This window comes from Eretmochelys imbricata, chromosome 17 (assembly GCF_965152235.1).
Source record: "Eretmochelys imbricata isolate rEreImb1 chromosome 17, rEreImb1.hap1, whole genome shotgun sequence".
NCBI lineage: Eukaryota > Metazoa > Chordata > Testudines > Cheloniidae > Eretmochelys > Eretmochelys imbricata.
This window is the reverse complement of record NC_135588.1, coordinates 17,092,206-17,113,703: the sequence shown is the minus strand read 5'-3', so window position 1 is coordinate 17,113,703 and position 21,498 is coordinate 17,092,206. Positions and strand designations below refer to the sequence as shown.

The window sequence follows — 21,498 nt, the reverse complement described above, 5'->3', positions numbered from 1 at the left end:
ACACTGCCTTGTTTGCTATACCCACTCCAGTTAGAGAATTCCCATGCTCTAGGTCTGTTCCCCTTATCTCCTGAGGGAGAAATATATCAGTGTAAGTTATTGATGTGTTTCCCATCTATCTCCTTTAGATTTTACTAGAAGGAACAGTCCACTTGCTCTTAAGCCCACACTTTAAAATTTAAGTTCAATCCTGTCTGTTTGCTATGGACAGCACCAGTATCAAGTGGGACTGACTTGAGTAATTGTGAAGCTAGAGTACATGAAACCTTTAGAAAAGATTTGCTAATGTTAAAAGCAGTATGTCAAGAAACAAAAACTAGCACAAGTTGTTCCAAGTTGTGAAAGCTTCCTTGAAAGGTTAGTTAAGACTATTCCTTCCCATAGTGAAGGCATTCAGCAGCCCTATTTTTCCATGCAACTTTGTTCAGGGTACTGAATGCAAGGAATACAGGTTTATTGTGGTGGATAAGATGTGGCTTACAGACTGGAAAGAATATTTGTGCCAAATCAGCCATTTAAACACAAGACTTCTAAGTAAGTGACATCTCACTCTGGAAATCAACTGACCTAGCTGAATGCAGAAGTTACTCCTGAGCATGCTGCAATTCAAGTTAAAAGGCTTAAAACCCTTTTCAGGTGAAGATACAATTCAACAGCAGTGAAGAACAGGAAAGTTTTAGTCACCTTACTGACCTAGAGACTAGTTACAAAGTACTGAGAGTATAGTACTTTGACAATTAGTCATGGTTATATAGGTTGTAACACAATTTGTCCTTTTATAGCATTAGGTCTTGCAGCCTGCCACAGTTTACATTTTAAATGGAAGCTTCCAGTTCAGCATTCCCCTTGCTATCAGAAGTAGGTTGCTTAAGGGCAATGGTCTAACTACCTCTCCATCCTGAGGTTTCTGATCTCAGGGTGTAAGAGTTACAGAAGGAAAAGGTCTTAAAAAAACCTCATTTGGTACTCAGTAGTCTAGCCTCTGTTCTGCAGAGAAGTTACTGTAGGAGTAAAAATCATTGAGACATCTCTAAAAGCATTAGAATTCTTTGTTTCAAGTTACACTGAAGAACTCTTAAGTCAAAAATCAAAAGTTGTTGGGAGGGGGGTGTGGAAAGAGACTTTTTTCAGTCTTCAGCCTGTGGTTGTTGGCAATAAATATTTGACAAGTGGTATTAAGCCCGGAGTTAAAGCTTGGAGAGAAATTCAAGGGTGTTATAAAGTTCAGCTCCCAAGCAGAATTACTGCTGACTACCACGAGGAGTTGTCAAGTGGATTTATTTTCCCTGAGGAGCTACTAAAATTAAGCATCTTGTATTACTACTATGGGGCAATGCAAGACACTTTCTTGGTGCCATATGTTGAGATTGACTAGGGGGAGATATATATAAAAATTTTTTTCCAATCAATCCTAGAAGTATTATAAGATCTTTAACTCAAGAGAAAGCTTAAAAAAGGCTGACATGTCTTCCCAACCACTGACTGATCCTAAGACCCTAAAAATAGATGGAGCCTGCAAGTGGCCTTGCTATCAGCATCTGTGCACAGATTGACACCACATGTACATTTGCAGTTTTGGGCTGGCAACGGACATCTGAATTTTAAAGCTTGTTGGGAAGCCTGCTTGGGCAGGAAGCTATAGTGGATGTCCACTTTTGATGCTAAATATATTACAAGTGTATTTGTCGCCACTAATGAGATTAGTGAACTGGTATAAAATACTGCTAAACCAAATCTAATCTCAGGCTTTGGGCAGTGTATTGAAGACATGCTAATAAAATAATGCAAGTTTACTAAATTCTTTGTCTGGGTTGGTAGACAGTAATGCATGAAGGAAAAAAAAAAGTTACATTCAGTGTCTCCATAGCCTTGTAGTCTTTGGCAGTGCTGGTCTACAGACATGAGGCTGTGGAGATATTGCCACTGAAACAGAGTAATTGGGAGAAAAAGAGCCAAGTTTTTTGGAAAGATGAGGGGGAAGGTATTTATGCCTGAATCCAGACTGTGTTGTACTGTTAGTTTGTCCTTCAAGCCTCCTACTAATGGAGGTGAAGGGTCTTTCTTTGAAGAAATTACTACTTACCCTGAAAAAAAGTGAAGCTACTAGCTGCTGAATAAGTGTCACTCAAAAGCAGTCTCTTGGCTTTTTCTTACACAGCGGGCAACTTTCCTTTTGAATTCTCCGTTTCTGTCTTCTCTCCATTCTTTCTGTAAAGAAGTAAGACAACTTTGAGTTTAGCGCTGTGATAAGCTTATTCTAGCAAGAAGTTTCATATTTAAGTTTACAGTACCTAGGTGTTCTGAGTCCAAGAGATTTTCTTAAAAGGTATTTAAAGCTAGTGAACCTGTTCCTGGAAGTACATGGCATTCGAGGCTTGGAGAATGCAAGATCACCCTAGGCTCCTGGAAAGCTTGTCCCTAAAACTATGGACACCTAGGCCATTCTACAGTCTGAGCTTTCATCAGTAGAAGTTTTTAGCCCTTGTGGTTGCAAACCCTTCTCTCCACCTAGTTTCTTCCAAACAGGAGCCAGATTCCAAGAGACTATAGTGAGTTGTTTGGTCTGTTCCAAAGCATCTGCAAAGCAACAGCAGATTCATAGATAAGGCCAGAAAGACCATTATGATCATCTCATCTGATCTCCTGCTTAACATAAGCTATAGGATTTCCCTGAATTCATTCTTGTTTCAACTACAGCATAGCTATCTCTTTTAGAAAAATATAATCTTAATTTAATTGCTCATGATGGAGAATCCACTACAACCTTTGCAGTTACCCTCACAGTTGGAAATTTGCTTTTTTATTATGAAAGAGTGAGTTGGTCTTGCTTCAACTTCCTGCCATTAGCTCATTAAACATTTGTTAGATTGATATAGGGCTTCTCAAATTTCTGTTTTCCATGTAAGTACTTACAGAATGATCAAGTCGGCCCTTAATTTCTCTTCAAGCTAAAGAGACTAAGCTGCTTTAAGACAAGTTTTCCCAATCCTTCACTCCCTCTCATAGCTCTTCTCTGAATCCTCTCCAATTTATCAAATATCCCCCAAATTATTAACTTCAGTCTTCCAGTTCTGGTGTCAACACCACACTTGCTATTCAGAATCTCATGGGCAGTTGTGAAACAAGTCATTTGTCCAATGGTGCTTAGCAAAAACTACAAGCCGAAGCTGGTACTATCGATATCCACGTGGAAGTTATGCCCATTATCCTGCCACTTAAAGGGGTACTCAAGGGGTATAGTAAGGAAAGGAAAAAGCCTATTTCCTTATGGCATTTAGAGGATGCAGGAAGTTAAGAGATACATAATAGCCAGACATGGACAAGAATGCGCACATACAAAATTCCATTAGAAATCTGAGCATCCTGAGGTGGCAAGGTGACCTGGACTTTGTGCCAGGACAACTCTATTCCTCACCTATGCAGCCCTTTCCAAGACAAGACAAAAGGTAAAGAGGAAGTTAAGTAAGCAAGAAGTTTGAGCCTGGTATTTGTACAGCATGATGCCACTGCAAACATATGTACAAATGCATCGTTACTGGCTTGATCTTGTGCCTATTTGGAAAGTGCTTTTCATGAAGAAAAGCCACACACACGTACATTTTAAAAAACAGAAAAAAGAGTTAGATACAGGGGAGCAAGGCACCATGGGTTGCTAGTTCAAGCCATGTTTCATAGAAGGTGAAGAGAGCAGAAACTTGACCTATAATTGGACACTAATTAGTGAGTGATCGATATTGAATGGCCCACTCCCTCATAAGTTTGAGTCTGTGGAGAGGGGTTAGTTTAGATTTCCAAACCTTGCTTATACTGCATGTGTACAGTGTTGATAACTGCTCTGTACAGACACCATGTAGGCCAGGCATGCAGGAGACCGCTCCATTCTTTCCAATTGCAAGTGTTTGAGGTATTTCTGTGTAAGATATTTACAAAGTCTCACTACTGTTACTGCACTCCCGCTGGTCAAGCCATCAGCTAGTGGCTCTTTGAAGGGGCTTCATGTTTCCCTCTCTTTTGGGGTAAGAAAGGGAAACAAAAACGTAAGAGCTGTTAAATATGACATAGAGGAATTGAAATTAAGACCCAGAATGAAGAGATGACAGGCAATAGACTGTACAGCAAATGCACACTCCCAAGGAGGCAGGCATTTGCTGTGTGGCCTCCTGTGTGTTCAACTGCAAAATTACACACAGAATTCCATCTTTCTAAGGAGTTGTGCTCCAAAATCTTAGCTAAAAAAAGTGTTTTCTAATCCTTATGGGTGCAGAGACCTCATAAACATTAGAGCATCAACTGAAGCAGGAATGCCTTCCAAAGTCAGAGGACCTGAAACAAGAGCTCTGAAAGGCATCAACTGCCTCAAACATAGCAGGCAGGACCCTTTGGACTCCTCCTCACCTCCCCCAGATGTGTGGCAAATTAAGCAACAAATGCAACATGGATTTCAGACACTGCTTTTTCATTCCCACCATGCCAGCCATCAGGCATCTCTTGTCTGTAGCCATCTGTTCTCTAGATTCCCCAATAGGAAGATACACTAATCTAGTGATCAGGAAATCAGGGAGCCAGATGTTGAGTCTTGCCTGTAGCCAGTAAGCTGGGCAAACCAAAAGCAGAAGTTAAACAGAAGACACCAGTGTAGCAGAGACCTAAGGAGATGAGCTGTTTAAGCGATCTATAAGCTCCCTTCTCTGGGGTACACTGGCCAAGGGGTAAAAGCAAAGAAAGTGAGACAAGATCCAGTGAGAAATGCTGGGCTTCCTGGACAGCAGAATAAAATCCCACTATCTTGAAGGGAGGGGAGAAGTTTCACATCAATGAGTATTTTGACTATGCACTAAAGTTTCGCATGTTTGTGTGTGGATGGGAATTCAGGGTATTAGCAGTAGCATTTGGTCCTATTACACTAGGCCATGCAAAATGCCTATATTTAAGGACTAGACTCCAGGAGGGTATTTTCTAGAGACACAGCATGTTTACAAACCCAGCTCAAAGAGTTAAGAGACCTGACAAACCCACACTACTTGTTTGGAAATTAATATGAAGCATACCACAGGATGAAACTTGAAGCCTTTCAACTTCTTGCCAGCAATTTTCTCCCTACCTTTGGAATAACTTCCACAAGTTTGCACATTTAGTCTAGCATGTGCTTTTATACATATGCAAAAGGAGTGTCCCTTTCACAAAATACCTACTGGGAAAGCAGTAGCACACTTTTCAAAGAAGCTACTTACTGGAAGTTTTGGTGAAAGATCACCAGATGTAGTGTGTAAAAATAAGTATGTAGAAACCAGAAAATGTCAGCTACAGATTAGTGTTAAATAGTCATTAGAGAACTAAAATGTACTACACACTATTGGGCATTTAAGCCCAGTTTGCTCCTCCATAGGATTCAAGTTTGCTGTATGAAAGATCTGTGTCTCCTTGATACTCAAGTCTCCAATGGTAACATGCACAGCATGAGTGGTTGGATGTGTACAGAAAAATAACCAAGAACTGCTTTCTTTGATAGCTATTTTGTATTGGGAAAAGACTGTTTCCACCACTGATTTGAGGACAAGTCTACTAATCAAGACTGACCCTCATACTGTACCACTAGCTTTCCCAGACTTGGGAAAGCTGAGCTCCCACTTCAGCAGAGTGACACTAGACACACATCCCTACAGCCTCCTGCATTATTAAAGACCTTCTCGTCTTAATTTAGATATCTTCTGCACCCTCCTGGGTAGTCCTTTCTCCCCCTCCACCTCTCCCAACTTTAAGTGGCAATTCCTCCACTATTTAAAGTCTGTAAAAGAAGGCATTAACTCCCATGTATATGCTGTTTAACTCTATACTCATGACACTGACATAGGCTGACGTTTTCGGGGCAAGAGGAAGAACAGATACATTTTTATCACTAACTTTTCCTGCTGAGATCCCTGCATCAGTTTCTATGGTTAGTCTCATCCAAGACACAAAAGATTCCCTAAACAAACCTTTTCTGCACTACATGCTAAGTAGCATATGAACCATCAGAAAGGGTTTCCAGCATAGACTGAAAGACACAGGAGTTGTGAGCTACAAGAGTTGTATTTTACATCTTCAGATCACTGGTTGACACTGGTTGGCAAGTTGTATCTAGTCATAGCCATAGCCACTTACATCAAGTTTCATGTCTATGGAGACAGCTGAAATTTTGCTATTACATTTGAGCAACCAAGCCTCAAAATTTAATGCAGAAAGTCTCTACCCTGCCTGTTTCTGTATCCTGTGTAAGTTGCTATCTGACAAGTCGGCTTCAGTGTCTGCCTTGTTCAGCCTATGAAGCAGGAGGATTTTGTCTGTAGTTAGCAACAAATACTTGTTTACCAAGAAAAAGTAATCCACAAAGCAATTCTGGGGCTGAATTTCAGACGCTAGCCTTTAAGACTAGCTCTTAAGCTTCATTACACGTACATTTTTACTGGGCAAGAGTACAGTCTTTGCTTACCAGTCATCTAATACCATGCTTACCAAGTCATAAAATATGCCCTTCAGGTTTTTGCATTTACAATAATTAAGCTATCTGCTACACATAGCACCACTGTATTTACGAACCAGGAGTCTTACCGCTGCATCAACATTAGCAGGAGAGTCACCATTGGGATCTGCCAGCATAGAAATGACACTAATCATTATAGTTTCCACTGTGTGGATGGGAAGCCAGCGTTCCTCAGGTTTTTCATAGCCATATTTGTCTTCTCCAGGCTCATGAAGAATGGAAATGCAGACATCACCGTTCTTGTCAACTACAAAGTCAAGCAGTCACATTAGGTATATTTTAGTGTTGATTAAATTGCTGGCTTCAAGGTATTATATGGGGATGCTATTCTCCATCCAAACAAGCGTTCTATCCAAGTATCTTCAAAACAGTTAGCTGTGGGAAGTTTCAGGGAAGACACTTTCTTTCAAGACACTGTCAAGTTTATATCACTGTTCAAGGACTTTACAAAGAAACTGCAAAAACTGAAATTTGGCAAGACAGCAGGCTTGCCCTAGTCTACTTTAATTTATTTAAAGCAAATATCTGCCTTAATATGGGTACGCTGAGTACTTTGACAGTTTAAGTGTTCAGTTTAATTGTAGCCCTTTCATATTTCTACAAAATCAGATCTTCACCTTTTTCATACCAAAAAGGTTACAGTAGAACTGTAGACTATTCACATCACTGATCTGATCCATCCAAGAACACATGGAAAACTAATGGCCCTGTGGACCATTTTGATACCTCCATTTTCAGTTTAGTGGCTACTTCCCCCCCGACTTGTGAATGCATAAATCTGAGTTCAGAGAGTCTTCGATGTACAGCCAGCAAGCTCCCCTGGCAGGGCAGGTGATCAGTACCTTAAGGAGTGGGTATAAAGCTGTGTCTTCCCTGTGGATGTCAGTCAATGTATGTGAAAGTTGGGATTTGACTTGATGTCACTATTAGGCCTCCGTCTCTTCCCCCTCTCCCCCTATTACGGAAGCGCTTTGTGCTGGTTTGCTGCTAAGCTTTACTACAGATTTATGGAACTCAGTAAAGTTCTTCAGCCCAATATAGGTGTGACTATAGAAACTGTCTTCAGAAGACGGAAGGGAAGAGTCACTTCTTTTCACCTTCCAGCTTGTATCTGCCAAGCCAGTGATGTAAAGTTAACCCAAGGACCCAGTTTTTTTCTTTTCCCAGACCAAAGACTTACATTAAGGAGAAGGCCCCACCTGTTTCTCTGGGCCAGACACAGCTCATCAATACATGCTGCCTAAACCCTGGGAGGGCTGATGCAGATGCTTGGAAAGCAGACCTCTAGACCCCTGAAGTGTCAAGTATGGAGAGGAGAAATAGTATATAACAAGATCTGGCAGTTAGCTAAACAGTGGGGTTGTTACAGGTTTCTTATAACAGGACATGTCAACTCTGGCTAATTTTTTTTAGACACACCTTCAAATTCATTTACAAGTACAGAAAACTAAAACTGTAGCAATTCTTACCATTTGGATGCCAGATTTCTGTGATGAACTTCATTTTCGGCGGCCTGAGAGGATAGTCTTTTGGAAAAGTGAGATGAGCCTTGAAGACGCCACCTTCACTGGGGAATTAAAGAATTATCAGTAAGTGGTTCTTTGCAAGGCCAACACTAGAAAATTGAGTCAGATGACACTAACCTATATTAGGCTTAAACATTTTGTAACACTGGCACTCATGGTAATAGCATTAGCTTACACAATGGATGGATAAGAACTTTTTACAAGCTACTTGCCATCCCCTCCAAATACTCAGACTACAATGTTTACGAGTATTTTATTTTTCCAGAGGACAAAGTGTCATTTTAACTCAAAATTCCACAGAGCTCTCAGCTAGCTAAGTGAACAACTGAACATTTAGACTCACTGCTTAGAAGTCACCTGCCAGGCTCCCACTGCCTTCTCATGACTGGGGATCCCATCAACACCCCCAGTTCAACTCCCAGAAGAAAAGCAAGCACACAACCCAGATACCTGTTCATGTTCCCCATGTGGGTCACCTCATCAGTTGACAGGCCTGCTCTATAGCTAGGTTTACTGGTGCAGTACTAGATTTAGGAGTACCTACTAAGTCAAGGAATCTCAGGAACACTTGCCAAATCAATAGTCTAAACAGCGTTCTCAGGACCCTTAGTACCATCATTCTTGACCAATACTTCCAATATCAGATTTCTGCACTCTGATATCAAGGGGCTCATTACCAGCCCAGCCAAGTTATTTTCTAGCATTAACAGAGATAATTATATTTTGACCAATCTAACTGGGTTGGAGTTAAACAGGAGAGAGGTCCCATTTTAGCACAGATTAGGTACAAATGCACCTAGACTCAAAACTTAACTGATCTGGTGGTTTAAGTATGGCGGTTTGAAGCCAAGGAAGATACAGTCTTGGTAAGTGTGAATCCCTATATAGATAGAAAAGCGAGAAACAAGCAAACATGTCAAGTTAAAAAGTTTATTTCCCCTCTTACCACACACTGCCCTTATTCCTACTACTTCATGGAGTAGATGTAGAGTTTCAGTAGAGAAGGCCTGGCATTGGAAGTTGGGAGAGAGGTTGTGGAGACTCTAGTGCTATGAGTAGAATACTATGGCAACTGCAGAGGAGCTTGCCATCGCTGTCAGCTACAGCTTAAAGAGGCTTGGACTTCTAACAAAGAAGACACTACAATTTGAAGAGGAGACATTGATTGGATGTTGGACACATGATAGGCAAGTTACTGCCTCAATATAAAAAGAAAGACTGAAGCAGCAGAGTGGTGTTCAGGAAGAGATGGCTAAATACTTGATGGCATGCTAATATAAAACTAGTGCAGAGGCATCAAGAAATCCCAAATCCTGAGAGGAAAAGAAAATTGAATTACGGGCTTGGGTACTGTAAATTGTAGAGCCTTTTAAAGCTCAATACCCTCAGTAAATTTTTTGCAACATTGATGGTTTAAAAGAAAAAAAAGTTATATATCTAGAACGGAAGTCCCTAAAGGAGAATGCAGTATTTTGAGTCATACACTAAGCCAACAATAAGCCTTTAATCCTTTCAATTAGAAAGGCTATTGCCATATACAAGCTGATGTACCTTTATAAACTACACCTTTGCAGTTTATACTTATTGCCCTGTTAAATGTTGTGACTCATAATAGGCGTTTCCCATTTCATACTGGGCATAGTGAACAGCACTGACAAGACAGGACTCTGGCTGCTGAATCCAGATGCTTACAGGAGCAAGCTAGAAAGATAATTACTTTGCTCATACAGAACTTAAGTTGCAGTCTAATGATTATAGCAGAAGAATGAGTCAAGCACTCAGGGTTCATTTAGTTTGATCCAGACAGACTCACTTAGACCTTAAACAAGCTGTTCAGTTCCCATCTGAAGTCAGCCAAGTTGAGTCAGAATAGGACATTTCTGGAGATCAGGAAATTGAACCAAGTGCAGCAGTGAAATTAAGCCAGTGGCGTCCAACCTGGGTGTTAAGTTGCAAAGTGACAGAATCTTATTGTAAGCTCATCATTCTGAGCCCTGAAATTTAGAGAGTTGCTTGAATCAGTCAAGTAGGGGCAATGCCTCCCTCACTGAAGCAGCTACTATCCTCTCCCTGCTGCAGATGCTCAGCAATCCCTTGCAGCAGGCAAATCAGTACTATAGGCAAGGGATGAGTCCTGGCGGCTCCACTGCTAGGCTGGGATAGGGGCAGGAAGCATCTCAGGGAAAGCAGGACACTACTTCGTTTGAATCTGCCCGAGCATAAGGCAGCATTTCTCAAACTGTGGATCCTGACTCAAAAGGGGGTCACAAGGCCAGAGTGTGTGTGTGTGTGTGTGTGTGTGTGTGTGTGTGGGGATGGATTACAGTATTGCCACCATTACTTCTGTGCTGCCTTTAGAGCTAGGCAATCAGAGATCAGCAGCTGCTGGCTAGGTGCCCAGCTTTAAAGGCAGCGCCACTGCCAGAAGTAAGGGTGGCCTGATATTGGAGGTGTCAACTGCCTGAAATATTTTCAAAGGGGACCCCAGCAAAAAAGTTTGAGAACCCCTGGCCAAGGGAATATCTAGCAGAAGGTGGTTACCCTTCTCCCACAGGAGAAGGAGGAAAGAAAACAAAGGTGAGACCCTAACAAGTTACAGCTCCCAGATTTCTGCCTTAACGGTAGTTATAAGCAAATCAACAGCTACAAAGTGCCACCCTGAACTATGATTTACATATGGCTGTTTGCTACTGTGAAGATTATGTCATGGCATCTTGTGCTCTCACATCTGTGTAATTCGATTTGCAAGCAGCAAGATTGCAAACGGATGTCCTACTGGCATGCTCCCACTGGAGACAAAGCACAATGCTTGGTCCTTCCTTCTCACCTCCCCCCGCCCCCCAAATTCCCCCCCTTCCCCCACAACAGTCACTCAAAATGTTTACAACCTTCAATAGTTGTCCCCCATTCAGGTCTGTCCCTGGCTCTGTTTGCAAAGAGAAATACTTATGCCACACGAGTTGAGATGCTGCTCAAGGGTGGCAGAGGCATTTACACTGACCACCCCTTGCTGCGTTTGAGATTCAGCTCATCTTATATGCCCCCAAAAAGTCCAGCACCCCCACTTCTGATGTGACCTGTCAATCAAAGCTGAGCTTCTGATAACCATTGTCTCAGTGTGGTTTGTTCCATTCCCCTCCCCCCCAGATGAAAAGTTTGATACTTGGTCTTGCCAGCAGACCTTCAGAAGAGAGCAAAGACAGCATTTCTCTCACCTGTATAAAGGGATGCTACACTGAATATCAGTTTTGATGACAGTGATGATCTGCTGATAGAGTATCCTATGATGAATGATTCAAAAAGCCTGGCTTGCCTTTATTTTGTGTTTGGTATTTCTTGAATCAGGGAACTATCACTTGAGATGGTACTACCACAATGTGAAGTGTTTGACATTCTTTTTATACCATTGAGGAGGATGTTTGCGCAGTGGTTGATGGGACTGGTTAGAAAAGGATTTCATTTTTTGCCCCCGGTTGATGGTGAATCCAAATTGTTTAGGTTTCAGAGTAGCAGCCATTGTAGTCTGTATTCGCAAAAAGAAAAAGGAGTACTTGTGGCACCTTAGAGACTAACCAATTTGAGCGTAAGCTTTGTTTAGCTGCCTCTGAAAACCTGTCCAGAATAAGCTGTAGATCACTTACACTATGACTAAGTAGAGCACAATGATCCACAAAAAGGATTAAACATACTAGTTCCTCAAGGACTTTTGTTGTAAGCTTTTTGAGACTGACGAGTTTTCTCTCAGTTTTGCCTTATGTACAGGGCCCTACCCAATTCATCGTCCATTTTGGTCAATCTCACAGTCAGGGGATCTCAAAAATTGTAAATTTCATCATTTCAGCTATTTAAATCTGGAATTTCCCAGTGTTTCAATTGTAGGGGTCCTGACCCACAAAGGAGATGGGGGTTCACAAGGGCACTGTAAGGGGGGTTACAATACTGCTACTCTTATTTCTGTGCTGCTGCTAGCGGCGGTGCTGCCTTTACAGCCTGGCCGCTAGAGAGCGGTGGCTGCTGGTTGGGAGCGCAGCTCTGAAGACAGACCGACCGCCAGCAGCAGCACAGAAATAAGGATGGCATGATATGGCATTACCACCCTTACTTCTGCCTGCAGAGCTGGGCCCTCAGCAGCTGCTACTCTCTGGCTGCCCAGCTCTGAAGACAGCAACACAGAACTAAGGTGGCCTTGTCTGGTATTGCCACCCTTACTTCTGCACTGCTGCTGGTGGGGTGCTGCCTTCAGAGCTGGGTGCCCAGCCAACAGCCACCACTCTTTGGCTGCCCAGCTCTGAAGGAAGTGTAGAAGTAAGGGTGGCAATACCATGACCCCTATAAAATAACCTTGTAATCTTCCTGCAGCTTCCTTTTGGATCAGGACCCCCAGTTTGAGAAACCACTGGTCTCCTGCCCCGAAGTAGAGTAAAAGCACACAAAAAAACCACAGGGGGAGGCCAAATTTCATTAACTAGGACACAATATTCCATGGCTGTGAATTTGGTACGGCCCTACTTACGTAAATGCCCTTTTGAAGGTTGTCCGTTGCATAATTCAGAATGGCTATGAAGGAGACTCAAGAGGACTGATGCCAGCATGCAGCTGGTTTCACCCCATTAGATATGGGGGGAAAATGGTTTGAGAGGCCACTATCAGATTTTGATTATATGGGTATAGAAGGAGAAGCAGTACTTCTGAAAATCAGGACAGTTGCACTCAGTTTCTTTTTAAACTGATCCTTACTTTGCAGCCAGCTCTCACATAATAATGGCCACACTGGGTCAGACCAATGGCCCATTTAGCCCACTATCACATCTTCTGAAAGTGACTAGTGCCAGATGCTTCAGAGGGAATGAACAGAACAGGGCAATTTATTGAGCAATCCATCTCCTGTCATCCAGTCTCAGATTCTGGAGGTCAGAGGTTTAAGGGATGTCCAAAACATGGGGTGTGCATCCCTGACCATCTTGGCTAATAACCATTGTGTGTACTTACCATAACATGCAGTCAACCTATAGAACTCTTTGCCAGCGGATGTTGTAAAGGTCTAAGAATTAGATAAATACATGGAGGACAGGTCCATCAATGGCTATTGACCAAGATGGTCAGGGATGCAACCACACCACTACGGTTGTGGCTCAGTGGATGGATCTCTCAATAACTGCCTTGTTCTGTTCATTTTCCTGAGGCATAGGATAGTAGCTACTGTCAGAAGATGGGATACTGACCCATTATGACCATTTTTATGTCAGAGTTTGGTGCAAAAAAAAAAAAAAAAAAGATGAATGAAAAATATGACTGTCCTGACTTTGAGGTACTACCTCTTTTACACCCCAAGTAGCTGCCAGTAGGCAGCAGTAGCAGTCATGCCCCATGACACTGGTTCAACTGGCAGGCTAAACCAGGTACAGGGTTGCCATGCAGGGAAATGCCTTTCTTTAGCCGACTTTGGAAAGACACTAAATACAGTATGAAATACATAAGGCTTGACAAGGCACAAAGGACATCAGTGGCTATCTGCTGCAGCTAACCAAGTTACCAGTTGTCTCAACCTTTTGTGCCACTGGTCTTTGATATTCTATGAATGATATACTTATTACGATTAGAGCCAAGTAATTTTTGTAGCACTCAAAAGGCTTCAGTCAGCTATTGACACTGCTTAATTTATCTGGTCAAAATTTCACTTGGTTAAATGAAGTACCATCAATTAAAAGTGCATGCTCCAACAACCCTTTGAAGCAAGAGTAATGGCAAGACAGTGGTTTAATTCTTCAATACAGCTTCTACTTCCATAAACAAAGATTTAGGACTTGCCATAAGGGCATCTTAGTAGTCTTAAGGGCAAAGGCTTGACTATCTTGACAACTGTTACCCATCCATTTATATCAGTACATTCAGACTGCTTCTAAGTGTTACTTTATAAGCATGTTCTAGGTTGAGCGATTCCAGGCACTGGAAAGAGGAGCAAGTATTTTGAATTTGGGTCCCCAAGATTCATGGGCAGGGAGCACCTTGCATTACACAAGTCAACTGTCCTCTAGCCCCACCCCCGAATCCTTAAGTGAGTTATTTGGAGCCCTGTTGGGCATTGGAGGGAGGGAACATATAGCTCCAGAGATCTGCTGTAGACGAAGGGCTACATGCACACGGGTGACTGGGCAACAAAATGGCAGATGAAATTCAATCTTGATAAATGCAAAGGAATGCACCCTAGAAAACAATTCCAACTATAATTATAAAATGAGGGTCTAAATTAGCTGTTACCACTCAAGGAAGATTTGAGGCATTGCAGATAGTTTTCTGAAAGCATCCACTCAATGTGCAGCAGCAGTCAAAAAAAAGGATAATGTTGGGAACCATTAAGAAAGGGATAGATAAGACGCCAGAACATATCATATTGCTTCTATATAAATCCATGGTATGCCCACATCTTTAATACTGCATGCAGACGTGATCACCCCATCTCAAAAAAAGATATATTGGAACTGGAAAAGGTTCAGAAAAAGGGCAACAAAAATGATTAAGGTATGGAACAGCTTCCATATGAGAAGCAATTAATAAGACTGGGAGTTTTCAGCTTGGAAAAAGATGACTGGGGGAAATATGATAGAGTCTATAAAATCATGATGGATGTGGAGAAAGTAAATAAGGACGTGTTATTTACTCCTTCTCATAACATAAGATCTAGGCGTCACCAAACAACATTATAGACAGCAGGGTTTTTTTTTAAAAACTATTTCTTCACACAATGCATAGTCAACCTGTGGAACTCTTTGCCAGAGGATTTGTGAAGGACAAGACTAACAGGGTTCAAAAAAGAACTAGATGAATTCATGGAGGATAGGTCCATCAACAGCTATTAGCCAGCTTGGGCATGGATGGTAACCATAAGTTTGTTTGCCAGAAGCTGGGAATGGGTGACAGGGGATGGATCACTTGATTACCTGTTCTGTTCATTCCCTCTGGGGCACCTGGCACTGGCCACTGACAGAAGACAGGATACTGGGCTAGATGGACCTTTGGTTTGACCCAGTATGACCATTCTTATGAGCAAGTAGAGGATCCCAGAAGTTCCTCTATTCCCTCCCCAAAGAGAAGTCAAATAAATGCACAACGAAGGATCATTTTTCATGTTCCACAGAGAAATTAACCTGTTTAGAACTTGCAAATAGTTTTGCTATGAGAGGTATTTGCAATGTAAGACGCAGCACACATTCAGTAACGCAGCTATGTCTGCTGTAAAATGAGCACCAAGTCATTAAAGCCTTACTCTTAAATTAGGGTTAATGTGAACACTACTGTTAGGATACAGATATTCAGGTCTGTCTGCAAAGGCCTATACTTTAGCTCAATGATAAACGTATGTACCTAAATTCTCAGTTAGATGTACAAAACAAGAATCAAAATCACTCTGCCTGCTTATAGGCCTTCTCTCCCTAGGATAGTCTGAGGCCTTGTTCTTAGGCTAAGGTCTTTGGCTAAGCAGCAGAGGTAGCCATAAGCTAGGAAGCGAATGATCATGTCTTCACCAGTCACACTGAATTAAGGCAGTTTTGGGCTGTTAAAAAAAGTGATCCAATTTATCACTTTCAGAGAAAGAAGAGCCTAGAAGATTTAAATAAAATTTAGTTTGATAGCATCCTGTCTGGCAGGAACTCACTTATCAATAGCTGGGGTGTGAAATCCTTATTTCTTTGTTGTTCCATCACGGTCATCCCCATTTCCCTATTGTTTGTCTGTATAATCTGTCTGGTTCTGGGATTGTTTCTGTCTGCTGTATAATTAATTTTGTTGGGTTTAAACCAATTAAGGTGGTGGGATATAATTAGTTAGATAATCATGTTACAATGTTAGGATTGGTTAGTTTAACAAATCATTTTACTGAAATTTAAGTATAGCTAAGCAGAATTCAAGTTACACTATAGTCTGCAGTCTATCAGGAAGTAACGGGGGGTTGGGAACAGGGGTGGGGGAAATTGGAATCATATTTTGCTAAGGAGGGGAGAATGGGAACAGGGACACAGGCAAGGCTCTGTGGCATCAGAGCTGGGAAGGGGAACACTGAGGAAGGAAATTGGAATCGTTGCTTGTTGGAAGTTCATCCCAACAAACACTGAATTGTTTGCACCTTCAGGTATTGCTGCTCTCTGTTCATGCGAGAAGGACCAGGGAAGAGAGAGGGTGAAGGAATAGGCTCTAACTACACATTGCGATTAAAATCTCAGCAAGAAGTTTTAACAAGCCAGGGTACACTGTTTTACTAGGATTGCTAGTACTTACTACAATGTATCTGGAGGACCAATAATGAGGACTTCCCATCGGTAAAGATCATTGTCGTCTATTAAACCTGCTGAAAAACCTTCCACTGGATTTTTGTTGAGCTCTGTTTAAAAAAAAAGAAAAAACAAACTTGTGAACCTTTGTGCACTTTAATATAATCTGCATACTTAACTAGCATACAGAGGTTGGGAGGAGGACTGGTTATAAAAATAAATAGTCACTGGTCAGGGTCTGGTGTCCCTTAACTCATCATCCTCATCACCACCTGCAAAAAAATTTTACAACTCACTTTATATGTAGTACGTCCCTAGGCTCAGTCCAGTAACTAATAGGGACTAAATTCCTATCATGATCCCTAATTTGCCTGCTTCAGAAGAGAAGCCAAAGATCCAGGAGGGAAATCCTGAGAAGGTAAGTGCCAGAACAAGTTTGAGGCTCAACAGGCAATGCCAGAGGACTTGTAATTCAGTAGTCAGTCTTGCAGACCTCAAAATTGACACAATAGCAAGGGTACTTACTATGTAGTGTGGTATCCTGAGTGTTGGAGGGTACATTTTAGTTTTATGAGCCAGAGCACAGGAGCAAGATGGGGAGACTATTCTTGATGTATTTGAAAAGTCAGTATTTTTAACCAGTATTTTTTCTTTTGAAGGAACTGAAAAGTCTTTCAGGATCCAGAAGAGTAGCAGAAACAAGTAAGTGTCCCTACAACTTAGTCACAAGGTAGTGGTTCACAAGGACCAAAAGTAGTCTAGTGGGATTAGGGTTGGGAAAAAGACTAGAAGAAACTAGTGCCAGGGGTTCTATTTTATGTCCCCCTCATCGACTGGGAGGCTATTTGTATCTTGCTTGTTGTGCTTCCAGGCTGGTCATATACATTATGGCAGCAGTTCTCAAACTGTGGGTCAGAACCCGGAAGTGGGTCATGACCCCATTTAAATGGGGTTGCCAGGGCTGGCTTAGACTTGCTGGGGCTCAGGGCTGAATCCCAAGCCCCACCGCCCAGGGTGGAAGCTGAAGCCTGAGGGATTCAGCTGTCAGGTTACAGGCCCCCTGGCTGGGGCTGAAGCCCTTGGGCTTTGACCCCTTCCCTACCCACAGCAGTGGGGCTTGGGCTTTGGCTCCCCACCCAGGGCAGTGGGAGTCAGACAGACTCATGACCCCAGGTGGGAGAACTGAACCTATAGTAATTTATCTTGTCAGAAGGAGGTCAGGGGTGCAGGAGGATGCTCAAAGTCCCCTTGTTTCCAGAGAAATGGTTAAGTGAAGTACATTCAGATAACCCTGGCAAGTGACCTGTACCCACATTCTGCAGAGAAGGTGAAAACCTCAATGTCACTACCCATCTGACCTAGGGGAAAAATTCCTTCCCCAACCCCACATCGTGATCAATTTGACCCAAACATGAGAGCACAAACCAAGTATGAGACAGATAGGACTCTAGGTGGGGTGGGCCAGAGCTCTATCTCCAGCCATGGCCATTCCTGATGCTCCAGGGCAAGGAGATAGCTTCCCAGAACTTTTTTTTGGAGGGGGAAGAAAGAATCCCCTCCTGATCGAAACCCCAGAGCCTGAACTTTAGGAATGTAAGAAACTAGAACTGAGCCCCAAGGCTGTTGAGCCCTGCCCTCTACCATCACAAGCAACCCTGTAATTCAATTGCATCTTATTTGTCCAGTGGCCTTAAAAAGCTAAGCAAGTTGTCTGCCCCCACAACTTACTGGGAGTCTGTTCCAGAACCTCACCCCTCTGATAGTTAGAAACCTTCTGTTAAATTCCAGCCTTAATATATTAATGGCCAGTTTATACTCATTTGTTCTTGCGGTCATACTGTCCTTTAGCTTAAGCAGCTCTTCACCCTCCCTGGTACTTACCCCTCTTAATATATTTATAAAGAACAATCATATCCCCTCTCAGCATTCTTTTTGCCAGCCTGAACAAGCCAAGCTCTTCCAGACTTCCTCTCATAAGATAGGTCCTCCATTTACCTAATCATCCTACTAGCTTTCTGTACCAGTTCATTTGTTTTTCCTTGAACATGGATGACCAGAATTTTACATAGTATTTCAAATGAGGTCTTCCCAATGTCTTGTACAACAGCATTCATACTTTTCTCTACTGGAAATGCCTTTCCTAATGCAATCCTAAAACTGCACTTGCCTTTTCAGCCACACCACACTGGTTGCTCATGGTTATTTGAGATTGACCTACATATCCAGGTGTGTCTCCTCCTCTGTTGCTTCCAACTGATGAGACCCAAGCTTGTAGTAGAAATTAGAACTTAAGTACATGACCTTGTACTCTGTACTATTGTGGACTGGAGAGAAATGGGGTGAAGTTTTGATGTCATCCAGATCTTCCTGTATAATATTCCCATCCTCCTCTGTACTGACAATGCCTCCCAACTGGGTATCAGCAAGTTTCATTAGCACACCTACTTTTTGTGCCAAGGTCATAAGTATTTTCACTAAAGATCTGTACTTGAGGAACTCTACTACTACTGACCATCAGTCTAACATGCCAGATTTCAGTATTCTGGGAGGTGGAAGAAAAAAAAAATTTATATATAAAAGAGCTTGGTTTCCATTTCTAGACACTCATTTCCATCGGCTGCACTGCCTTCATGCTCCATATTATTGAAAACTGACGCATTTAGGTTTTGGACCACATCTAGTTTATCTTTAATCTCCTTCTCATCCACACAGCATAGCAGCTTAACGTCATCCATCCTTGTTCATACAACTAAAAAAAAACCACCACCATTTTAATTTCCTCAATAAACACTAATCCATCTTGACTTTTAGCAAACCTTACTTTATTCCCATATTTTCTAGCTTCTGCAATGTAGTTTTCTTTGCAGATCAATTATTTTCTGTTCCCTATGGGCTCTCTGCTTACTCCTAAACTTCTGAGGTGGTCATTCATTCAGTGGGGTCTGGAGCCTTTCCCTACAAATTTCCCCTCTTGCTTGGGATGAAAATTTCAGATTGAGTTTCTTCAAACCAGATATACAAAAACTAAACCTCCTTCACATTTAAGTCACCGAGCTCCTCAGCCCAATTGACTTCTTTAATTCATTCCCTTGATTTCCCCAAGTCTGCTCTTTTGAAGTAAAAAAACGAACCACCAGTTGATGACATGGTTTTGATTAGCCCTCTATTTCATTCTTACCAAATTGGCTCTTGATCCAAGGTTATTTCTGACAGCCAGCTCTAAGATGTTCTCACTCTGAAACCTGTCACTACTTACTAAAACCAGGTCTAAAACGGCACCACCTCGTTAGCATTTATTCTCCATCCCTATCCAGGAAATTAAAGTCTCCCATTATGGCATAATCCCCCAAAGTATTCCTTTAATATTAAAGAAATCACTATCCATATATGAAGTTTTGCCCCTTGAAATGAAAGCATAAATATGTATTGCTCAGGTGAAAGCGTAAGACCTTGCCTAACAGTTGTTTCAAAGTTGTCCTTGCAACACACAGAGCAGAATGATCACCACCACCCCGGCTTGAATCTCACTCAATCCTGCAAGCTGAACTGGTGGCTACTCAGAAAATAGTGTTGCCAACCTGATGCTAGGAGTTCCCTCATCTCATCCTGCCAAAGGACTCTGGGAATTAGTGGAGATGGTGGGAAGGCCTATATGAAGTGGCTGTCCCAGTGAATCAGAAGAGCATCTTAGCCGGAGCTTGACTCATTCATCCAAGCAGAAGAGGTCATATTTTGCCTTCTAGATTGTCAAAGATATCCATGAGTGGGAACCCCAATAGGATATGGCTCTCAAGTCCATTTGTGCATTAGAGAAGCTATTTCTTCTGATATGAACCAGATTGTTGTGTCCCCCAATATATAGACCTAAAAGGTTGATGTAGTTCTGAAGACACTGTTCCTACAGAAGAATTGCTTCCTGACAGGTGTTGATCATGCCCCTCCTTAGCATCATAGAAATGTAGGGCTGGAAGGGACCTCAGAGGTCATCTACTCCAGCCCCCAATGCTAAGACAACACCAGGTATGCCTGGACCATCCCTGACAGGTGTTTGTCTAACTTGTTCTTAAAACCCACCAATGTTAGGGATTCCACAGCCTCCCTTGGAAGCCTATTCCAGAGTTTAGCTAGCCTTATAGTTAGAAAGTTGTAAGTCTCCCTTACTGCAAATTAAGCCCACTACTTCTTGTCCTACTCTCAGTGGACATGCCAAATAACTGTTCACAGACCTCTTTACAGCCACCCTTAATATATTAACCTGGGTTCTCCCCTCCCACCAGTTCTGTCTTGAGACAGAACAGGACACTTTTTTTAGCCTTCCCTCATACATTAGGTTTTCTAAACCTTTTGTTGCGTGTTGCTGTCCTCTGGACTTTACGCTTTAGGAAAAATGTGGACAAATTTGAAGACAATTCTGGGCACCACAGTACCTCAAACTGAGGTCTCATCAGTGCTGAGCAGAGCAGGACGATTACCTCCTGTGTCTTACATACAGCACTCCTGTTAACACGTGAAAAAGGACTAGTATTCTTTGTCAAGTGCACCACATTGTTGACTCTTATTCAAGTTGTGATCCACTATAACCCCCAGATCCTTTTCATAAGTTATTCCCCATTTTGTAGTAGTGCAGTTGATTTTTCCTTTCTGAAGTACTTTGTGCTTGTTTTTGTTCAATTTTATCTTGTTGAATGAAGACCAGGTCTCCAGTTTGTCAGGAGCCTGCTGAATTCTAATCCTGTCCTCTAAAGTGCTTGCAGCCCCTCCCAGCTTAGGCTCATCTGCCAATTTTAAAAGCATACTCCTCACCTGTCGATATACACTGCTGCAGTATTGCCTGTCAGGATCTGACTAGTTGCTCCCTTCACAAGGGGTAGAAGCTATCTGCAGGTCTTATTTCAAAAGATAGTTGTAAGACTGAGTCCACAGGGGACCCCATAGCCTGAGTCAGAGAGAGGTGCACGTTTGCTCCCCAACTTTTCCTTCAGGAGTCAAACTCCTACAACCCCCTATAATTTCATACTGTATCTGCTTGGTTGAAAGACAGTGGTCTGAAGTGAACTCAGACATTTGATGTCAAGAAAGCCATGTGCCCGAGTCATTTGAGGCAGACTTAAGTTATTGGATGAGCCTGGAGATCTGATGATTTGTCAAAAAAAAAAAAAAAACAAAAACAAAACTTGTCATAAGA

General features: G+C 42.2%; 1 protein-coding gene across 2 annotated transcripts in view; it reads right to left on the bottom strand.

The window, feature by feature from the left end:
- UBE2G1 (ubiquitin conjugating enzyme E2 G1) overlaps positions 1-21,498 on the bottom strand; it is a 40,603-nt gene that overhangs the window by 1,783 nt on the left and 17,322 nt on the right. The window contains exons 2-5 of one of the 2 annotated variants that reach the window (XM_077836671.1): positions 16,321-16,423; positions 7,990-8,087; positions 6,589-6,767; positions 2,084-2,208 (exon numbers count right to left, since the gene is read on the bottom strand). In XM_077836671.1, the coding sequence (XP_077692797.1) occupies positions 2,122-2,208; positions 6,589-6,767; positions 7,990-8,087; positions 16,321-16,423 (467 nt within the window). In that variant the 3' untranslated portion in view covers positions 2,084-2,121. The remainder of the gene's footprint in view (positions 1-2,083; positions 2,209-6,588; positions 6,768-7,989; positions 8,088-16,320; positions 16,424-21,498) is intronic. The other variant, XM_077836672.1, reaches the window with a different exon arrangement.